General features: G+C 45.5%; 1 protein-coding gene across 1 annotated transcript in view; it reads right to left on the bottom strand.

Moving 5' to 3' along the window:
* The window catches only part of FBLN2 (fibulin 2), a 133,578-nt gene that overhangs the window by 36,715 nt on the left and 80,655 nt on the right, over positions 1-16,208 (bottom strand). The window contains exons 4-5 of the mRNA XM_065407831.1: positions 12,371-12,557; positions 1,924-2,130 (exon numbers count right to left, since the gene is read on the bottom strand). Of these exons, the coding sequence (XP_065263903.1) occupies positions 1,924-2,130; positions 12,371-12,557 (394 nt within the window). The remainder of the gene's footprint in view (positions 1-1,923; positions 2,131-12,370; positions 12,558-16,208) is intronic.

The following is a 16,208-nucleotide window of genomic DNA, read 5'->3' as shown; positions in this document are numbered from 1 at the left end:
CATTTCAGCTCCAGGACAACTGACCACAAAGTCGCAGGTGGTCAGCTTCAGCATAAACACCCTCATGAAGTGTACGCACCATTTCTGGAAAGTTCATCCCCAAAAGTTTTCTAAATCTAAGTTTATAGACCCAAGATGTTAAAAAAAGAATTGAAATTAAACCCAAAAGTAAAACCCAGCACTAATTCTGCACACAGCAACACTTATCTGATGTGGCTTTATGTACAGCAGTCTTGCAAAACTGCCATGAAAATTTACCACCAGACACAAAATCTATTACCCAACCACCATGCTTCTGATGGTGTTGGTGGCAGGATCAAACAAACAATTAAATTTGATCCAGGTGAGAAGGTGAACTAAATTTTGCAAGGCTGAAGTACAGAACTGTTTCTATTACCACTTCTGTATCAGGCTCCTTCCACAGAATTTAATATAAACAAAAGAGCCGACAGCTGTAGCAAGAACATAATCAAAAAATACCTCCATGATGTAACTTTCTTAAAATCATGGTGAGAAGAATGATATCATAAGAACTCATTATTTGAATTTGGCTGACAGTACTTGGAGTCTAAGGTTTGGCAAACATTGGATGCCAACATTTCTTTTGCTCGTTAAATAAATAAAGAATGTCTAAATTAAAAGCACTTGTAATTAACCTAAAGTTTTAACTTTTCAGATTAGTTGACTTGAAATCTTGCCATTAGAGAACTTTAGACATCCAAACAATTACAACACAATAGGCTTTCTTTACAAGTCTTCCACTGCATTAGGCAATGTTATATTTTATATCATTGGACAGAAGTCAATGATTGCAGAGAAAATTCAAGTTCAGGAAGCACTACCATGTGTTTGACCTTAATAAAGATTAGTTTCATTTGGAAAACTAGCCACGACATACAAAATACCTCATGTGATACATGACACTCTGCAAACGCAGATCATTACAAATCCTTTACTTTTTTCAAAGGACCCTAAAGGTGCCTTCCTCCCTTTAAGATCTTTTGAAAATTTCATCCCAACTGCATTTACTTTTACATTTGTCACATTTTTTCTGTAATGTATGCAAATTTCAAAAGTTGCAGGAACATTTTAAAGAGGTTCCTCCTCTTGCTCACACTCCAACCTTTTCTGCTTCTGTATTCTGATGTGAAGTCATAATGCTAAACTTTCAAAATCATATTCATGATAAAAAGAGAATTTGAAATTAGAACTGCTAAGGACACATGAGCTTGGAAATGAAAAAATTAGTCACATCCTCAGTATGAACATCAGGCTGGATCTTTTTAGAAGGATCAGGTTTGGTTCAGACTATTAGTTTCTACTTCCAACTACTCTCTTGGAACCTCCAAAGAATTGTTCAGAGTGGTACTAAGGAAACCCAGCACAAGAAAGTGTAGGATGAATAGCTGAAATTTTTCAAAGCAAGCTTGGATATTAAGACGTGTATCTTCCATTCTTAATGGATCCTTCAATTCTTAGTGGAAGATACATGTCTAACCCCCGTAGATAACTTTGAAAAGCTTCTCAACCAATATCAGGAAAAGATCCCTGACTGAGAACTACCAGACCCAAGACAAGTGGTGGAAGCTCCATTGTTTGGGTCACTTAAAGAGAGATAAAGACTAAACTGATAAAGACTAGACAACATATCTGAGAAAATAATCCTGCTTATCTAGTTGCTATGATTTCCTGAGAAAATAATCCTGTTTATCTAGTTGCTATGATTTCCTATTTTCCTCGCAAAAACTCTCTCTCTCTCTCTCACTCTCTCCAACATTTAATTCACACTTTGTTCTAGATAGTATGAGACTAAATAAAAAGTCAGATTAAAGCTGGACAGGTCAGTAAAGATGGCAAGGTGGGGACATTACGAGTCATGTATGGGATGACTTTTCTTTATTCCTTTCTGTCCATGTTTCTCACCTGGATTACAGCTGAGCCCATCATCTTGCAGAGTAAATCTTGGGAAACATGAACACTTGTAAGATCCCACTGTGTTGATGCACAGGTGCTGACAGAGCTCTCCAGGATAGACAAGGCACTCATCCAGGTCATCTCCAGGTAAGCTGTTAGACAGTTCAGCTTCGTTACTGATGGACAAGGCTTCATTGTGATCCTCAGTTTCTGAAACTATCAACATTATAGCGTCATTAAGCAAGATAAGAGCCTAGAGAATACTGCATGTCCTGTCATTGTTGCTGTATAGTACACTATACTAGGTCATGAGGAAAAAAAACACCAGCAGACACAGTGAAACCCACCTTAAGCAGCTATTCAAGGGATTTAAAAAATATTTGCCCTAAAGAGGTTGTTCTTTAACTAAATGGCAATCACAATTGTTGTGTAAGCTTTGAGGATGCAGTTCTTTAAAGTGGCAACTGACTAAAGGGAATTGCCTCTTGGATGGTCCTTCATGCACCTTCACTCTGTTTGCAAGGTCCACTATATTATTATTTGTATGGCAGTAGTGCCTAGAGGCCCCAACTGAGACTGGGGACTGACTGTCCTAGGTTCTGTACAGAAGTACAGTAAGAGCCAGCCTCTGTCCTAAAAGCTTATAATTTAAAGAGATAAGCCAGACAAAAGAGGGGAAGGGAATCAGAAGCTCAGAGAAACAGAGTGACTTGCCCAAGCAAAAACAGAAGTTCAGTGGGAAAAGCAGAAATAGAATCCAGGTCTCTTAAGTCTCAGTCCAGTGCTCCATGCTGACTATCCCTACCCATTATAATTTCATCTTGGAGAAAGTTACTGATATGCTTCTAGGGCAGGTGCTATTCCTTGACCCCACTCTTCGTCTCTCTTGTGGGCACTCTTTCTAAGCCCCAGGCCCTTAGCTGTACTTCTCTTAGGCTGGAACTCTGTGGTATATGCCACTTTTAGACTGTATCACCAGGTTACAGTACCTAGTCTCACCGACCATGTTATCCCAGCAGACCCACTGGGTTTCAGGCTTTGCTATACATTTCTCTCCAGGAGCTGTGATCAGCTGATGAACGTAGTGCCTTATGACAGCTTTTTCAAAACATATATGATTTATTTATCCATAGGAACATAACAAGCACAGTGACCAGGGTTAAATGACAAAAGCCTAAATGCATTATCCTGCAGTGGCCTTTCCTTGCCAGTTCTAGGTAGGCTCACAGCATTGGGGTAGGCGAGGCAGACTGCCCAGGAAGCCTCTACCTCTCAGTCTGATTTCCCCAGTCAGTGTCTCTCTCGTTAGTTCACTGGCTTTTTATCCATTATTTTCTTCAAAATTTATAAGTTCCTTTGTCTGATTTGTGACCCTGCACCTGGTTCAAACTGGTCTATATATTTCTCCATAGGGTGTTGGCAGTAGCCACCCACCAAATATTGTTCCTCTGAGCCCAGCAATTGAATTAAAAGCCTAGATAGTTGGGAAGAGCTAGACTTAACTCTAAACTGGCCACAAGATAACCTCTGAAACCACAGATATGTATACAGTATTCATAAGAATACGATCAATAATTCCCTATTCTTCAGTCATCTATCCATATATCTACTAATAGTTTTAAGAAGAAACGAACACTGAGAGATGATTGGAGTAATCAGAGAAGTTTCTATTCAAGGCATTACTTCTGTAGACATGCCCTGTATGTATAGTACCAATTGAAAATGACCCACACAATTTAAAAAATCATGTTATAGTAGTATGCGGAGCATGGGTCATAGTATTTCTTTGAGATTAATATGCATCTGTGATCAAGGGTCTTTAGCTGCATTTAGGGTCATCTCCTCCTCCCAGCCACTTATCAAATCCTCCAGAAATGTCCCATGTCTTGATTATATTGCTTGATTTGTCCAGAGAACTCTCTCTATAAAGCTGGAAAGCTCCTGTTTGCTAGCCGGGGAGAGATCATGGTCTAGGCCTTAGCAAACCTGCAGTGGTGTTCCCTTTTGGATCACATCAGTTTCAGTAACTTATTCTGTGGTTTGGCAAAAATAACATTCAGAAAACCTAGAGATTCTAATGCATGTTCGTGTGTGTTCAGATATTCAATGTTGCGTTCCAAATAATTTCAGTAGTAAGAAACAGCTTTGAATATGAAACAAACACCTTGTTTTGTTCCTAGCACCTTATGTTTTAAAATCACTTAATTCCGACTCTTTGAAAACTGTTTTTTTTAAATAAAAGCTGTCATCTGTGGGGTATTGTTATAAGAAGCATTAATGATTATACTGAATCCTTAGCAACAGAAAATAAATGTAAGAATGATGCCTAATGGCAACACCATTCACAGTTTATTTTATAAAAAATCCTCAGCCTACAAAGTTTAACAATAAGACAATTCCCATATTTCACTAAAGCAGAGATGCTTCAAGCCAATCAGAAAGGAGGGGAAAATGTGCTTGCTTCAGATAAGCTTAGTGTACCTACAGTAGGTGACCAACCAGTGCTCTCTTATCCTTTTTCCTATTCTTCCCTCTTTGTCACTTACAAACTGCTTTGGCTGGATCAAGTGCCTGAGAGTGAACAGCAAGAGCAAAGAATCAAGCATATAGTCATGTGCAGATCCAGAGTTTTAAAAAAGGGCCCTGCTAAGAAGCAAGAGCAGAAGAGAATTTTCTGAAATCCTGCAGATAGTTTAAACAGATAATCCTAACGCATCAAAACTACTATTTTAACAGGTGTGTCCCTTTAAAGAGACACTGTTTATGAGCGTTCTGCTTGTGGAAGATATTTTAATTTATTACACAGACAACATATTTATCTAGCAGATGTTTTCTTTCGCCAGGCCACTTCCACTTGTTGACTGGAAGTGCCTCTCATTCTAATAGGTGTAGAGTATAACGTTACTAAGGATTTAAAGGGGTTTTGTTGTATTTCTGTATGAGTTTTGGTTTGGTTCTTAGAAAAGGAGTTTCCTTTCAATAGGTCCGTTTCTTTACCAAGTATTTGTTTAAGCTGGTTCCACTAAAATGCATTACTATGCTTCCCGTTATGTAAAAGTTAATTAAATGTCAGAAAAATTGAATGCCAGGTTAATTATTTTATGCATTTTAAAAGAATAATTTATGAAGGATTAAAGTAAAATATGGTAATTCTTCAGTTAGACTTGTCAGGCCCAAATTAAGACCTTAGAGGAGAGGGAGAAGAGACAGAGCTTGAGTAGACTGAGGGTGGAAGCATTAAGCCTACCAAGTACACGTGCAGACATAACGGGTCTAGGAGTGATGGGGCAACATCCTCACTAGTACACTATCTACCACCTCTGAAAAGATGTAACCTGTTATCCCAATGCAGCTCTCCAGGAGCCCGATTCAGCAAACCATCCCTATTTAGCATAGCCCTTCAGCGTGTGCTTAGTTTTCACCATTCTTAAATCCCATTAATATCAACAGGACTTAAAAGTTAAGTATGTGCTTAAGTGCTATGCTGAAGTGGGGCACAGATGCTGTCCAGTGCCTGGCAGGGGCTGGACAGGGACAATAGCCAGGCCTCCAAACATCTGGCTCTGGGTATTTTGCCCTACCAGTAGCGAGCCCTCACCAAATCCACATCCATGTGCTTAGGGACAAAGACAGCTACAGCTTAGGGCTGGGAAGGGAAAGCTCCTTGCTCCCTCCCCTCAGCCACATAGTGACCTCTGCTGGGGCAACTGTGAATTACACTATAGTAAAATCAGTGATTCCACACCTCCTCCCCCCCCCCCCAAGAATTTTATTGTAACAAGCCAAACTATTTAAAACTGGACTAGTTACAGCAGAGAGGCCTCAAAGGAGTAGTGTCGTCCCCCCCCCCCAATAGCTAGAGATGCCAAGCCTTGTCAGTACTACTCTACACAAAGTTGACAGAAGTTGACATCACATGAGGGTGACCAGACGTTCTGTTTTTAAAGGGACAGTCCAGTATTTAAGCACTCCTGCAGGTGTCCTGTTTTTTCTTAAAAATGGGCAAATTGTCCCATATTTTCTGTCTCCCCTCATCAGTACTGGTGGGTCCTGCTGCTGGTCGGATCCCTGCTCGCCAGCCACCCGCCCACCATTGGTGAGTGGCGGGGTCCCGTAGCCGACAAGGAGAGTGGGTGTGCAAGCCTGGTGGTGGGGCAAGGCTGCAGCGCAGGGGGCTGGCCGCTCCCTCTGCTGGTCCATCAGTGCAGCCCCCGCTGCGTGCTGGTTCTTGGCCTGCAGGGCCTCGCCCCCTGTCCCGTTTCTGGCCAGCATTGGCTGAGTGTGGGCAGGTGCCAGGCAGCGGCCGGTTACGTATCACCTCTGCTGCCCACCCATTGGCCCTTTACATGCTCCCCCTCTCACTGTTCTCTCCCTGCTGCTCATCCATATCTCCCCCCCAAAAAAAATCAGCGAGGCACGTCCCACTCCCAGCACTGTGTCACTAACAGCCTGGCTGGCAGGCTCCTTCCTTCCCCCACTGCCTCTGGCTGGGCTGGCACCCCGGGAAAGCCCAAGATCCTCTGGCCCAGTGTGCTGGCCAGGAGGAGCCAAAGCCCCACACAGCACTGGCACAGAGAAGCCTCTCTGTCCCTCAGCTAAGCTCTGGAGTGGCAGCGGGGAGAAGCAATTTCCAGCCTGTTTGTGCCCCATCCCAGTGGCTCCACACAGGGCCGGCTCTAGGCACCAGCAAACCAAGCACGTGTTTGGGGCAGCACATTTTCAGGGGCGGCATTCCAGCCTTTTTTTTTTCTTTTTTCTTTTTGCTTCCGGCAGCAAAAGCCTAGAGCCGGCTCTGGCAGCAGCAGCGCCTCATGCTCAGGGGCGCCCTGGGGCCACTGCAGTTTGCGCTGCGGGGGAGCAGCGCCCGCACCTTGTGGCTGGGCCGGGCAGGCTCCGAGCAGGGAACACTCGGGCTGGGGGCCGCCCCACGGGGCAGACGGAGCCACCTGCAGGTGCCGCAGGGCAGCCACCCCCCAGCGCCGCAGCCGGGGCTGGGCGAAGCGGCCCAAGCCGCCCAGGGACTGCGGCAGGGCGGCCAGAAGCAGCAGCAGCAGCGGAGCCATAGAGGGCGGGGCGCCGCCGTGCGGGGCCCACGTCCCGCTCTCCAGGGCTCTGCTTCCTCTGGGGCTACCCTGCCCCGGCTCCTCAGCCCCCTGCCGGGCGGTCCCCTGGCTCTGCCCTCCTGGGTCCTGGCCGGTCCTGGAGGTGGGAGCCCTGGCTGGAGGGACCCTGGGCTGAGGTGCGGCCCGGGAGCCCTGCTGCTTACTCCAATCCTGCCAGTGCCGGACCGGCTGGAGGTGAGGGGGTAGCGGGCGGAGTCAGCACTGGTGGGGGGGGAGCCCAGGGCTGGGGCGGCAGGGGGTCCAGGGGGTGGGGGCAGCCCAAATTTTTTTTGCTTGGGGCGGCAAAAAACCTAGAGCCAGCCCTGGCTCCACAACAGCCCCCCGGGCAGGGGCTTAGCTCCCTCTTCACCCACCCCCCTCTCTACCCTGGGTCCTACCCCCAGGGAGTGTGGGGCTGCTCCGCCCCTAGGCACCTCTCTGGCCAGGTTTGCTGAAGCCCTTGCAGTCAGGTTCCCTGGGCCCTGGTGCACAATGCATCCATAGGGCTTAACCCCTTCCTGCCTGTGCTGTAGCAAAGGGGAGGGGGACAGGAGGTGGCTGGGTTATGTTGGTGGCCAGCAGCAGCCTGGAGGAGGAGTTAGCTGCCTTTTGACACTGTGCGGGCAGGAAAGGATGGGAGCTGCTTCCAGCCATGGTGGGGGGGGAGGGGTGGGCAGAAGGGGGAAGAGATGAGCTCTGCAAAGACACGGGCCAGGACATCCCTTCCCTTCCCCCTCTTCCCCTGTGGCTGGAAGCAGCTCCTGTCCCTTCCCTCCTGCACAGTGCAGAAAGGCTGCTGCTGGCAACATTCTGGTGTGAACCCTGGCAGAAATCTGGGGAGTGGGGGCATGTGAACATGCATGCCCCTCTCCCCACGTGTTGCCTCGGGAAGATGCGGTACCAGGAGAGGTCTGTCCTGGGGTCCCAGCCAGGCATGGAGGGCGGAGAGCACCAGGCAGGGAGGGTCGGGTCAGTCGGTCACCTTCCCATGTGAGAGAGGTGTACAGGTGTGTGTGTGTGTGTGTGTGTGTGTGTGTGTGTGTGTGTGTGTGTGTGTGTGTGTGTGTGTGTGTGTGACCTTTCCCCGTGTGAACCCTAAAGCTTTAAAGATAAGAAGGTAAATAAAAAGAATCCAACTCTGCAATATTTCTTTTCAACAGGGGCTCAGTCAACTTGATGTTAATTTGAACGTTTGTAATGCATAGTTCTGATTGATTGCCATTTAACTTGCTTGAATACGAATAATTTTACCAGGTGTCCCTTATTCAGCACAGGGAAATATTGCAACCCTACATCACACGATCCTGAGAACTCAAAGTGAAGGTGAGGGGTTTACAAGTAACAGGGGACTTTTTCTCAGGTAAATAGCTTCAGATACAGAACAAACCAAAGCTTCATCCTTCTACCAACGGTCTATTGCTTGCAAGAGCCACAGCTTTTAAAAGAAATTGGCTGGTAATTAGATCGGTGCAAAATTCAAAGGTGTTCATTGGGGGAACTTATCTGTGCACAAAGGTTTGTTATATTTGTTTGTCCAGTCCTGCTGTAGGGGATGACTATTTCCATATAAAAAAAACTAATTTTCTCTGCGGTTTAGATTTGAAGCGCTCTTCACTTGGAAGGAATCCCTTCTTGTTCAAATATGCCCACACCCAGCCAAATTTCACTCCAAAGATGAGTTCACCAGAATTACTTTTCCTCCTCAAAAACAGCTCAGTTTGAGTACCAAGTGAAATGCAAAAAAACCCAAAGTGCAAACTTACTCAGAAAACTGTTACAAATATTTTGCACATCTCTATTAGCAAGATAAAGCTACTGATACCTTACTACCACCTCAAGGGAAAACAGCTGATCTGATTAGACAGCATGGCACAGGCAAGGGCTAAGATCTTCAGCTGCTATAAATTAGCGTAGCTCAATTGATCCTCACAGAGGATCTGGCCAAAACCCAAATACTTTAAAAATATGCAATGGATTTTTGCAACTTTTCACATGCTGTAACTGTCTGAAGAATCAAACTATTGCTGCACCAGTGTGACTGTTCTGGGCATTCCTAACAAAATATGAAATGATTATTAAAGACATTGGAACACATAATTCCTTTTTCATTCTACTTCTGATATGCTGTACAGCGAACAAGATTCTTTAGGAGAGACTTTCGGAGATTTTTTTTGTTGGAATTTCTAGGCGCTTTGAAGGCTTTCACATGAAAGTTCTGAGAACATCAGGGTCACATTTTATACAGTCTTACTTTTTAAATTCCCATGTACATCTTTAGCCTCCCTTTAAGAAAAAAAGCTCAGTGTATTTTTTCCATACTATATGCTAATACTCTGGAAAAAATAATTTCCCCCAAGAAATCTTTAAAACATTACATCTTAAAAAGCTTTCCACTCTTTAAAGAGGAAATACATAAAAGCCTGTGTGTTCTAGATTTCTGTTTCTTATTGAAGTTCCACAGCTTTTGAATGTCAGAAATGTGTGTGTAACACAGCACTAGCTGCGCTACCCAATCCCTACACTGGTTTAAAACAGAATCATCCCACATACAAGTTGGGAGAAGTGAATGGGCAAGGATTTGAAATCCAGCATGCTAGATGGCTATCCAGAGGGACAATTACTTGTTACTTATGTGTAACAGGTGCTTGGTACATCATTCTGGAGAGAGTATGATCTAGTGGTTAGAGAAAGGGACCACGAGTCTTGACTCTACCATTCTATTCCCTGATTCCACAACTCGCTCACTGTGTGAAATTAGGTAAATTCACTTAACTGTTTGGTGTCAGTATATTCATTTGCAAAATGGATAACACTATTTACACACCTTCCAAGGATGCTAAGAGGCTGCATTAATGTTTGTAATGCACCTTGAGTCCCTGACAGGTGTTGTGGTATTTAATGCAAAACAAGGATAGTCCAATATATGTCAGTTTTGGTTCATCTGCAGTTTGCAAACCTTATTCAAGAGGTTTTGTTTGCATCATAAACCAGGGACCAGATTGTTTGGAGCAAACTCAGGGCTTGGCCACGTGGGGACTCTAGGGTATAAATCTACAGTGTACAAACCTGCTGCACACTAAGTCACTGTGTGGACCTTGCTACTGTGCACTAAATGTCCTGTAGTGTGCTTTGACCTACTGTAGTCAAAGTGCACTACAGAGCTTGCAGTGCATGGTAGCAGAGTCCAAAAGAACAATTAGTGCAGGGGTCGGCAACGTTGGCACGCGGCTCGCAGGGTAAGCGGCGCGGGCGAGCGATGTGCTGGCCGCGGCTTCTCGCCGCCCCCATTGGCCCGGGACGGCGAACCGCGGCCAGTGGGGGCCGCGATCGGCCGAACCTGCCGCGTCAGCAGGTAAATAAAACTGGCCCGGCCCGCCAGGGTGCTTACCCTGGCGAGCCGCGTGCCAACGTTGCCGACCCCTGAATTAGTGCGTGGCAAGCTAGCATGATGTAGATTTATACCCTGACTTACCACACACTGTCTCCATGTGGACAAGCCCTCAGTTTTGTTTTGTACAGTTGCTACCCCTGTATGAGTTGCTACCCCTATAAAAAGGCACCCACCCCCACCTTTACCTTTGCAGTCTTCCATGGGAATGACCCACTGACTTTCAGCCATTCCAGCACCGGTGACTCTGGGGAGCCCTGAGAGGCAGCTCCACCAATCTCCTTTGGTATTTTGGTAGGGCTGCTACCCGCCAATTTTAAAAGGATCTTTTGAGGGCGCAGAGCTGCCCATCTGCCTATGGCAAAAAGGCAGTAAACAGATTGCACTGCTGCTGCCATTACGTTTACTGAGCCTGTGTCATAACTATAAAGGGAAGGGTAACAGCTCTCCTGTGTACAGTACTATAAAATCCCTCCTGTCCAGAGACTCCAAAATCCTTTTACCTGTAAAGGGTTAAGAAGCTCGGGTAACCTGGCTGACACCTGACCCAAAGGACCAATAAGGGGACAAGATACTTTCAAATCTTGGGGGGGGAAAGGCTTTTGTTTGTGCTTTTTGTTTAAGGGGTTGTTCGCTCTTGGGACTGAGAGGGACCAGACATCAATCCAGGTTCTCCCCATCTTTCTAAACAAGTCTCTCATATTTCAAACTTGTAAGTAAAAAACCAGGCAAGGCGTCTTAGTTTTACTTTGTTTTCTCAACTTGTAAATGTACCTTTTACTAGAGTGTTTATCTTTGTTTGCTGTACTTTGAACCTAAGACAGAGGGGGGTCCTCTGAGCTCTTTAAGTTTGATTACCCTGTAAAGTTATTTTTCATACTGATTTTACAGAGATGATTTTTACCTTTTTCTTTAATTAAAAGCCTTCTTTTTAAGAACCTGATTGATTCTCCTTGTTTTAAGATCCAAGGGGGTTTGGATCTGTATTCACCAGGAGTTGGTGAAAGGAAGGAGGGGGGAAGGGTCAATTTCTCCTTGTTTAAGATCCAAGGAGTTTGGATCTGTATTCACCAGGGAATTGGTGAGAAGTTTCTAAAAGCTTCCCAGGGAAGGGAATGGTGGCAGCGGACCAGAACTAAGCTGGTAGTTAAGCTTAGAAGTCCTCATGCAGGCCCCCACACCTGTACCCTAAAGTTCAAAGTGGGGATACAGCCTTGACAGCCTGAGAGACAGGAACCCCCAGCCTCTTCAACACCATTTGGTAGGGATCTACTTGCTTCTGCTGAAGGTGGACTCAAGGGAGAGGATGGGGAGGAAATGTTGCTAGTGTTGCTCTGCATTTTGAACAGGCAAGCCCTTTTTCAGTGAAACTATTCAGCACACCCTGTAGAAACTACTTGGCTTTACGTCAGTGTTGTGACAAACAATAAGGAAGCAAGAGGACTGAGAGCTTGGTTAAGGCCTTGTTGGCATGGAGAGTTACTCCTGATTAACTCCAGGTGTAGATGCTCTTATTACAGAATAAGAGTGTCTTACTCCAGATTTGCCTAATACAGTGGAGTTAATCTGCTTTAAATTCACACCCTACCTCATTCCAGATTGACTTTCATGTGTACACAAGCCCTAAGCATTAGTAAATATTTCCTGCACACAGAAAGGAACAGTCAGTCCTATCTGGCTCAGTGAAAGCTTTGTGGATAACCATTCTGGACATTCTAATAGGCTGCATTGTCCAACCTGGTGGCTAATGATATACCAGCAGATAAGTGGGTATCCCAAGTTCAGAAGCATCTAAAATTTTGGACCCAATTCAGTCCATCTCTGGTCCAAAGGAAGAGCTTTATTTTCAACTAAAAGTGAAACCAATTATACTTCCACAGTATCACATTTTGTTTTTGTTTTTTTGTTTTGAATGGAGAAACCGCTTCTCTGTACAACTGCCTGTAATTAAAACCGGGGAACCTACTTCTCTCAGGTGTCACTGTTGGCAGAGGTTCGGGATGCCTTTTTATTTCTGGAGGAATAAGATGATCTTCTCCTTCACAGCAGGATAGCATCACGTGGTTGCAGGGATAGCCGAGATTTGGGTTGGACTCACAGGTTTGCCCCTCACTTTTTACTCTCAGTCCCAGAGTGCAGCAATCACAACATTGCTGTAAAGGAAGGAGACAATTAGCAACCTAGGTTTTTTGAGTCCTGTGTTATATATAAATAGAGGTGGGCCCAAGCCCCAGAACTGGAGTTGATCTGAACTTCCCCCAGGAGCAAGGATGTCTGAATCGAGGGTTAGGACAGGGGTGGGCAAACTACGGCCCGTGAGCCATTTTAAGCCGGCCCTAGAGCTGCACCATGTGGCTCAGCCCTACTCCGGTGCTCCAGATGGGGCGCAGGGTCGGGGGCCGCACCACACGGCTCCCGGAAGCCGCGGCATGGCCCCACTCCGGCTCCTACATGCTCCAATGGGAGCTGCAGGGGCAGTGCCTGCGGATGGGGCAGCATGCAGAGCTGCCTGGCCACGCCGCCGCATAGGAGCCAGAGACGGGACATGCCACTGCTTTTGGGAGCCACTTGAGGTAAGCGCCGCTCGGAGCCTGCACCCCCCGAGTCTCTTCCCCCGCCCCAACCCCCTGCCCTATCCCTGATCCCCCTTCCGCTCTCCAAACCCCTCGATTCCAGCCCGGAGCACCCTCCTGCACCCCAAACCTCTCATCTCCAGCCCCACCCCAGAGCCCGCACCCCCAGCCGGAACCTGCACCCCTTCCCGCACCTCTGCCCCAGCCCTGATCCCCCTCCCACCCTCCAAACCCCTCAGTCCCAGCCCAGAGCACCCTCCTACACCCCAAACTCCTCATCCCCAGCCCCACCCCAGAACTCACACCCCCTCCTGCACCCCAACCCCAATTTTGTGATCATTCATGGCCCGCCATACAATTTCTATTCTGTGATGTGGCCCTCGGGCCAAAAAGTTTGCCCATCCCTGGGTTAGGATTTAGCCAATTACAGAAATGGTATCCTCACTCCCTGCTTATTTTGGCCTGTCTAGTACAAAGAGGGAACTGAAGTTGGATGAATGTTAAAATTTAGCTGCAATGTGGACTTCAGTTACTGTTCACATGGAAGCAGAAGGCAAATGCTCTAGGAACAGTTGCTCACAACCGTTGCATACATTAGTCATTGTTTTGGATATATGTTAATACACCATAGACTAGATGTTGAAAATTTGTAGGTTCTTTAAGACAATCTCAAATGAACGTACAGAACCTTAACAAGTAATCACGCTGCCCCAGTTATTGTCTAATAAATTGTCAGATATCTTTTTATAAGTACCATGCTTCATAGAGCAAGTTACCATTTCATTGGTCTCACATTAGATTCGTCTTTATGTTGGATTTTTGACAAAACTGCAGGAGCAACAGTAAATGAAATAGTGCTCCTTTGACAGCTTGGGCTATCTAAATACATTGGAGGGAAAATGACTGAACGCATATTGGAATCTGCACATTGAAGGCTATAAAGTATTGCACAATCGCTAAAGATAATACCAATTCACAAATGCCCAAATGAAGTGAATTATCATTATCACATAATTAATATTTATGTCAATGTACTACCCAGTCTTTTGCAATGAATCCTACACACTAGCCTACACAAGAAGTTAGTCAGCTCTTAATAAGGGCTCAAATAGCCAAGTGCTAGTTTGAGATGAGGTTAGAACAGCACTGCTCATATAATCAACTTTTTCTTTCACAATAAGATTGTTAATTTATCGCAGGAGGTGATGGTAGTTACCCCATGGCATTCAATTTATGATCCCATTTGCAAAACCCTAAACTTCACTACAACACACTGAGCACTGTACTTACCAGGTCCACAAATGTAGGAGACTACTGAGGGCTAAATTGTCCCTGGCCCTTTCATCAGTTTATAGTAGGGGAAGGGGGTATAGGGAGCTGTCCTCCTTTAGCACTCTGCAAAAGCACCAGGAATGCTCAGGTGAACAGAGACTGCTCCCTCCAGACACCTATTGTCCAGCAAATGGACTCTGGCTTTGGTATTCCCTGACTCCCCTGAACACAAGCCCACATAGCTGATGGCTGCAGAGAGGGGGCTAGGAAACAGAGGCAAGAATGCATTGCTAAGAATTGAACTCGTTCTCCCCTTCCATGGGTGCATCTAAAAGGGATAACACAGATTGTGTGCTTTCCCTGCACGCTGAGGAGATGGGGGAGGACTCATTCCTTCCTGGGGCACATCCCTCCTGGAGTTTCCCTTGGGGTGGGTGATTGTACTGCCCTTTACTCAGGGCTATATGCAATTTCCACAATCAGGTCATAAAAGTGCATTAGACAAACACCGAATCCTATACATGTTTAAGATCCCTTTTTGAGCATCACTCACGTTTAGACATAATTAGCAGCTAATCAAGCAAGGAAGTCGAGGAGCTAACTCACCCTGCTACACAGACCATCAGGAGATCATATGTAAATGAAGATGTGAATATTAAATAGCTGACCTGACACCTTAATAAGTACATTTAGATGCCCACATTCATAGTGAATGGTTATAAAATGCTTGACAGCGCTCAGAATCTCCCTTCCTCCAGATGAGTGATGAGAGTCAATATGTCCAGTTCTTATTTATACCTCTGCAACCCCACTGAGACTGTCCATATGAACTAAGACCAACGATTTCAGTCTAGTTCAGCTGCAGACAGCAATCAACGACATGGAACAGAAGCCACATTTAAACTGGCACCAGCTGACAATGTCAGCAGAAATTCCAAGAACTGAATGGGATGAAATCTGAACTAAGCTCTCTCTTCTAGAGCTGGTCGCACCAAACCAGTCTCCTATCAAAGGCTGGTTTCCTCCCAGCGTCATGCTGTGCCATTCACATACCATCCCTGTCAAACTTGGACTTTTCATCAGCACTGCTCCCACTATGGACAGGGCTGTAACAGAGAATTTTGGCTTTTAGGCCTTCCTCCAAAAGACCCACAAAATGCACTGCATGGAACTCAGTTGTTCTGCATCTGAAGAATGAAGGGCTGAGTCGCCTCTGTGAAGATTCAAACCTGCAGTTTCAGGGAGACGACATATGTTCAGGCCACAAAACTGTTCCCCCTCTTTGCTCACTCTACTCTCTCGTCTTCTCAGCCTTTGCTCTAGCACACTGCATGTCCTAATGTGGCTTACACCGCTATCTATTTGTAAGAGCTTCAGAAATTTAATAGACAATCAAACACTGTACACAGCTGCACATTTAACAGCCACAGAGAAAAATCCAAAAAGATGTATTGGGCCACCTTTTCTAAAGTGAAGTCTGTTCACACCATTTTTTTGTGTAGGCACAAATCTGTAATTGCAGGCCCTACTGCTGCCATTGACAAACTAGCCTTTGGTACTACAGCTGCTTGAAGTATTTGTCAAAACATTGTTTCCCAACAAAAATGGCTTTTCAACTAAAACATATTTTCATTTTGTTAGCAATGTTCTATGTTTGGTTTAAAACAAGCAAACCCCTTATTAATGACTTTGAATGGCCACTATGAATGACAATGAATAGTTATGGGGCCAGAGAGAGGGAGTGAAAATGACTCTACTACGAGGTAGTTAGGCCATGCACCTAGGATATGGGAGACCCAAGTACAAATCTCTGCTCCTATGACTGATTATTTATCAACAGTAGAACCGCTTCAACAGTAGAGGCTGAGACAGTCCCATACCAGAATAGACCATAGCCCAATGGCTAGGACACTTTCCATTAATGTAGGAGACCCAAGTCCAAATCCCTTCTCTACATTA

This window comes from Emys orbicularis, chromosome 7, assembly GCF_028017835.1.
Source record: "Emys orbicularis isolate rEmyOrb1 chromosome 7, rEmyOrb1.hap1, whole genome shotgun sequence".
In the NCBI taxonomy this organism is placed as follows: Eukaryota; Metazoa; Chordata; order Testudines; family Emydidae; genus Emys; species Emys orbicularis.
This window is presented reverse-complemented; position numbering and strand designations above follow the sequence as displayed.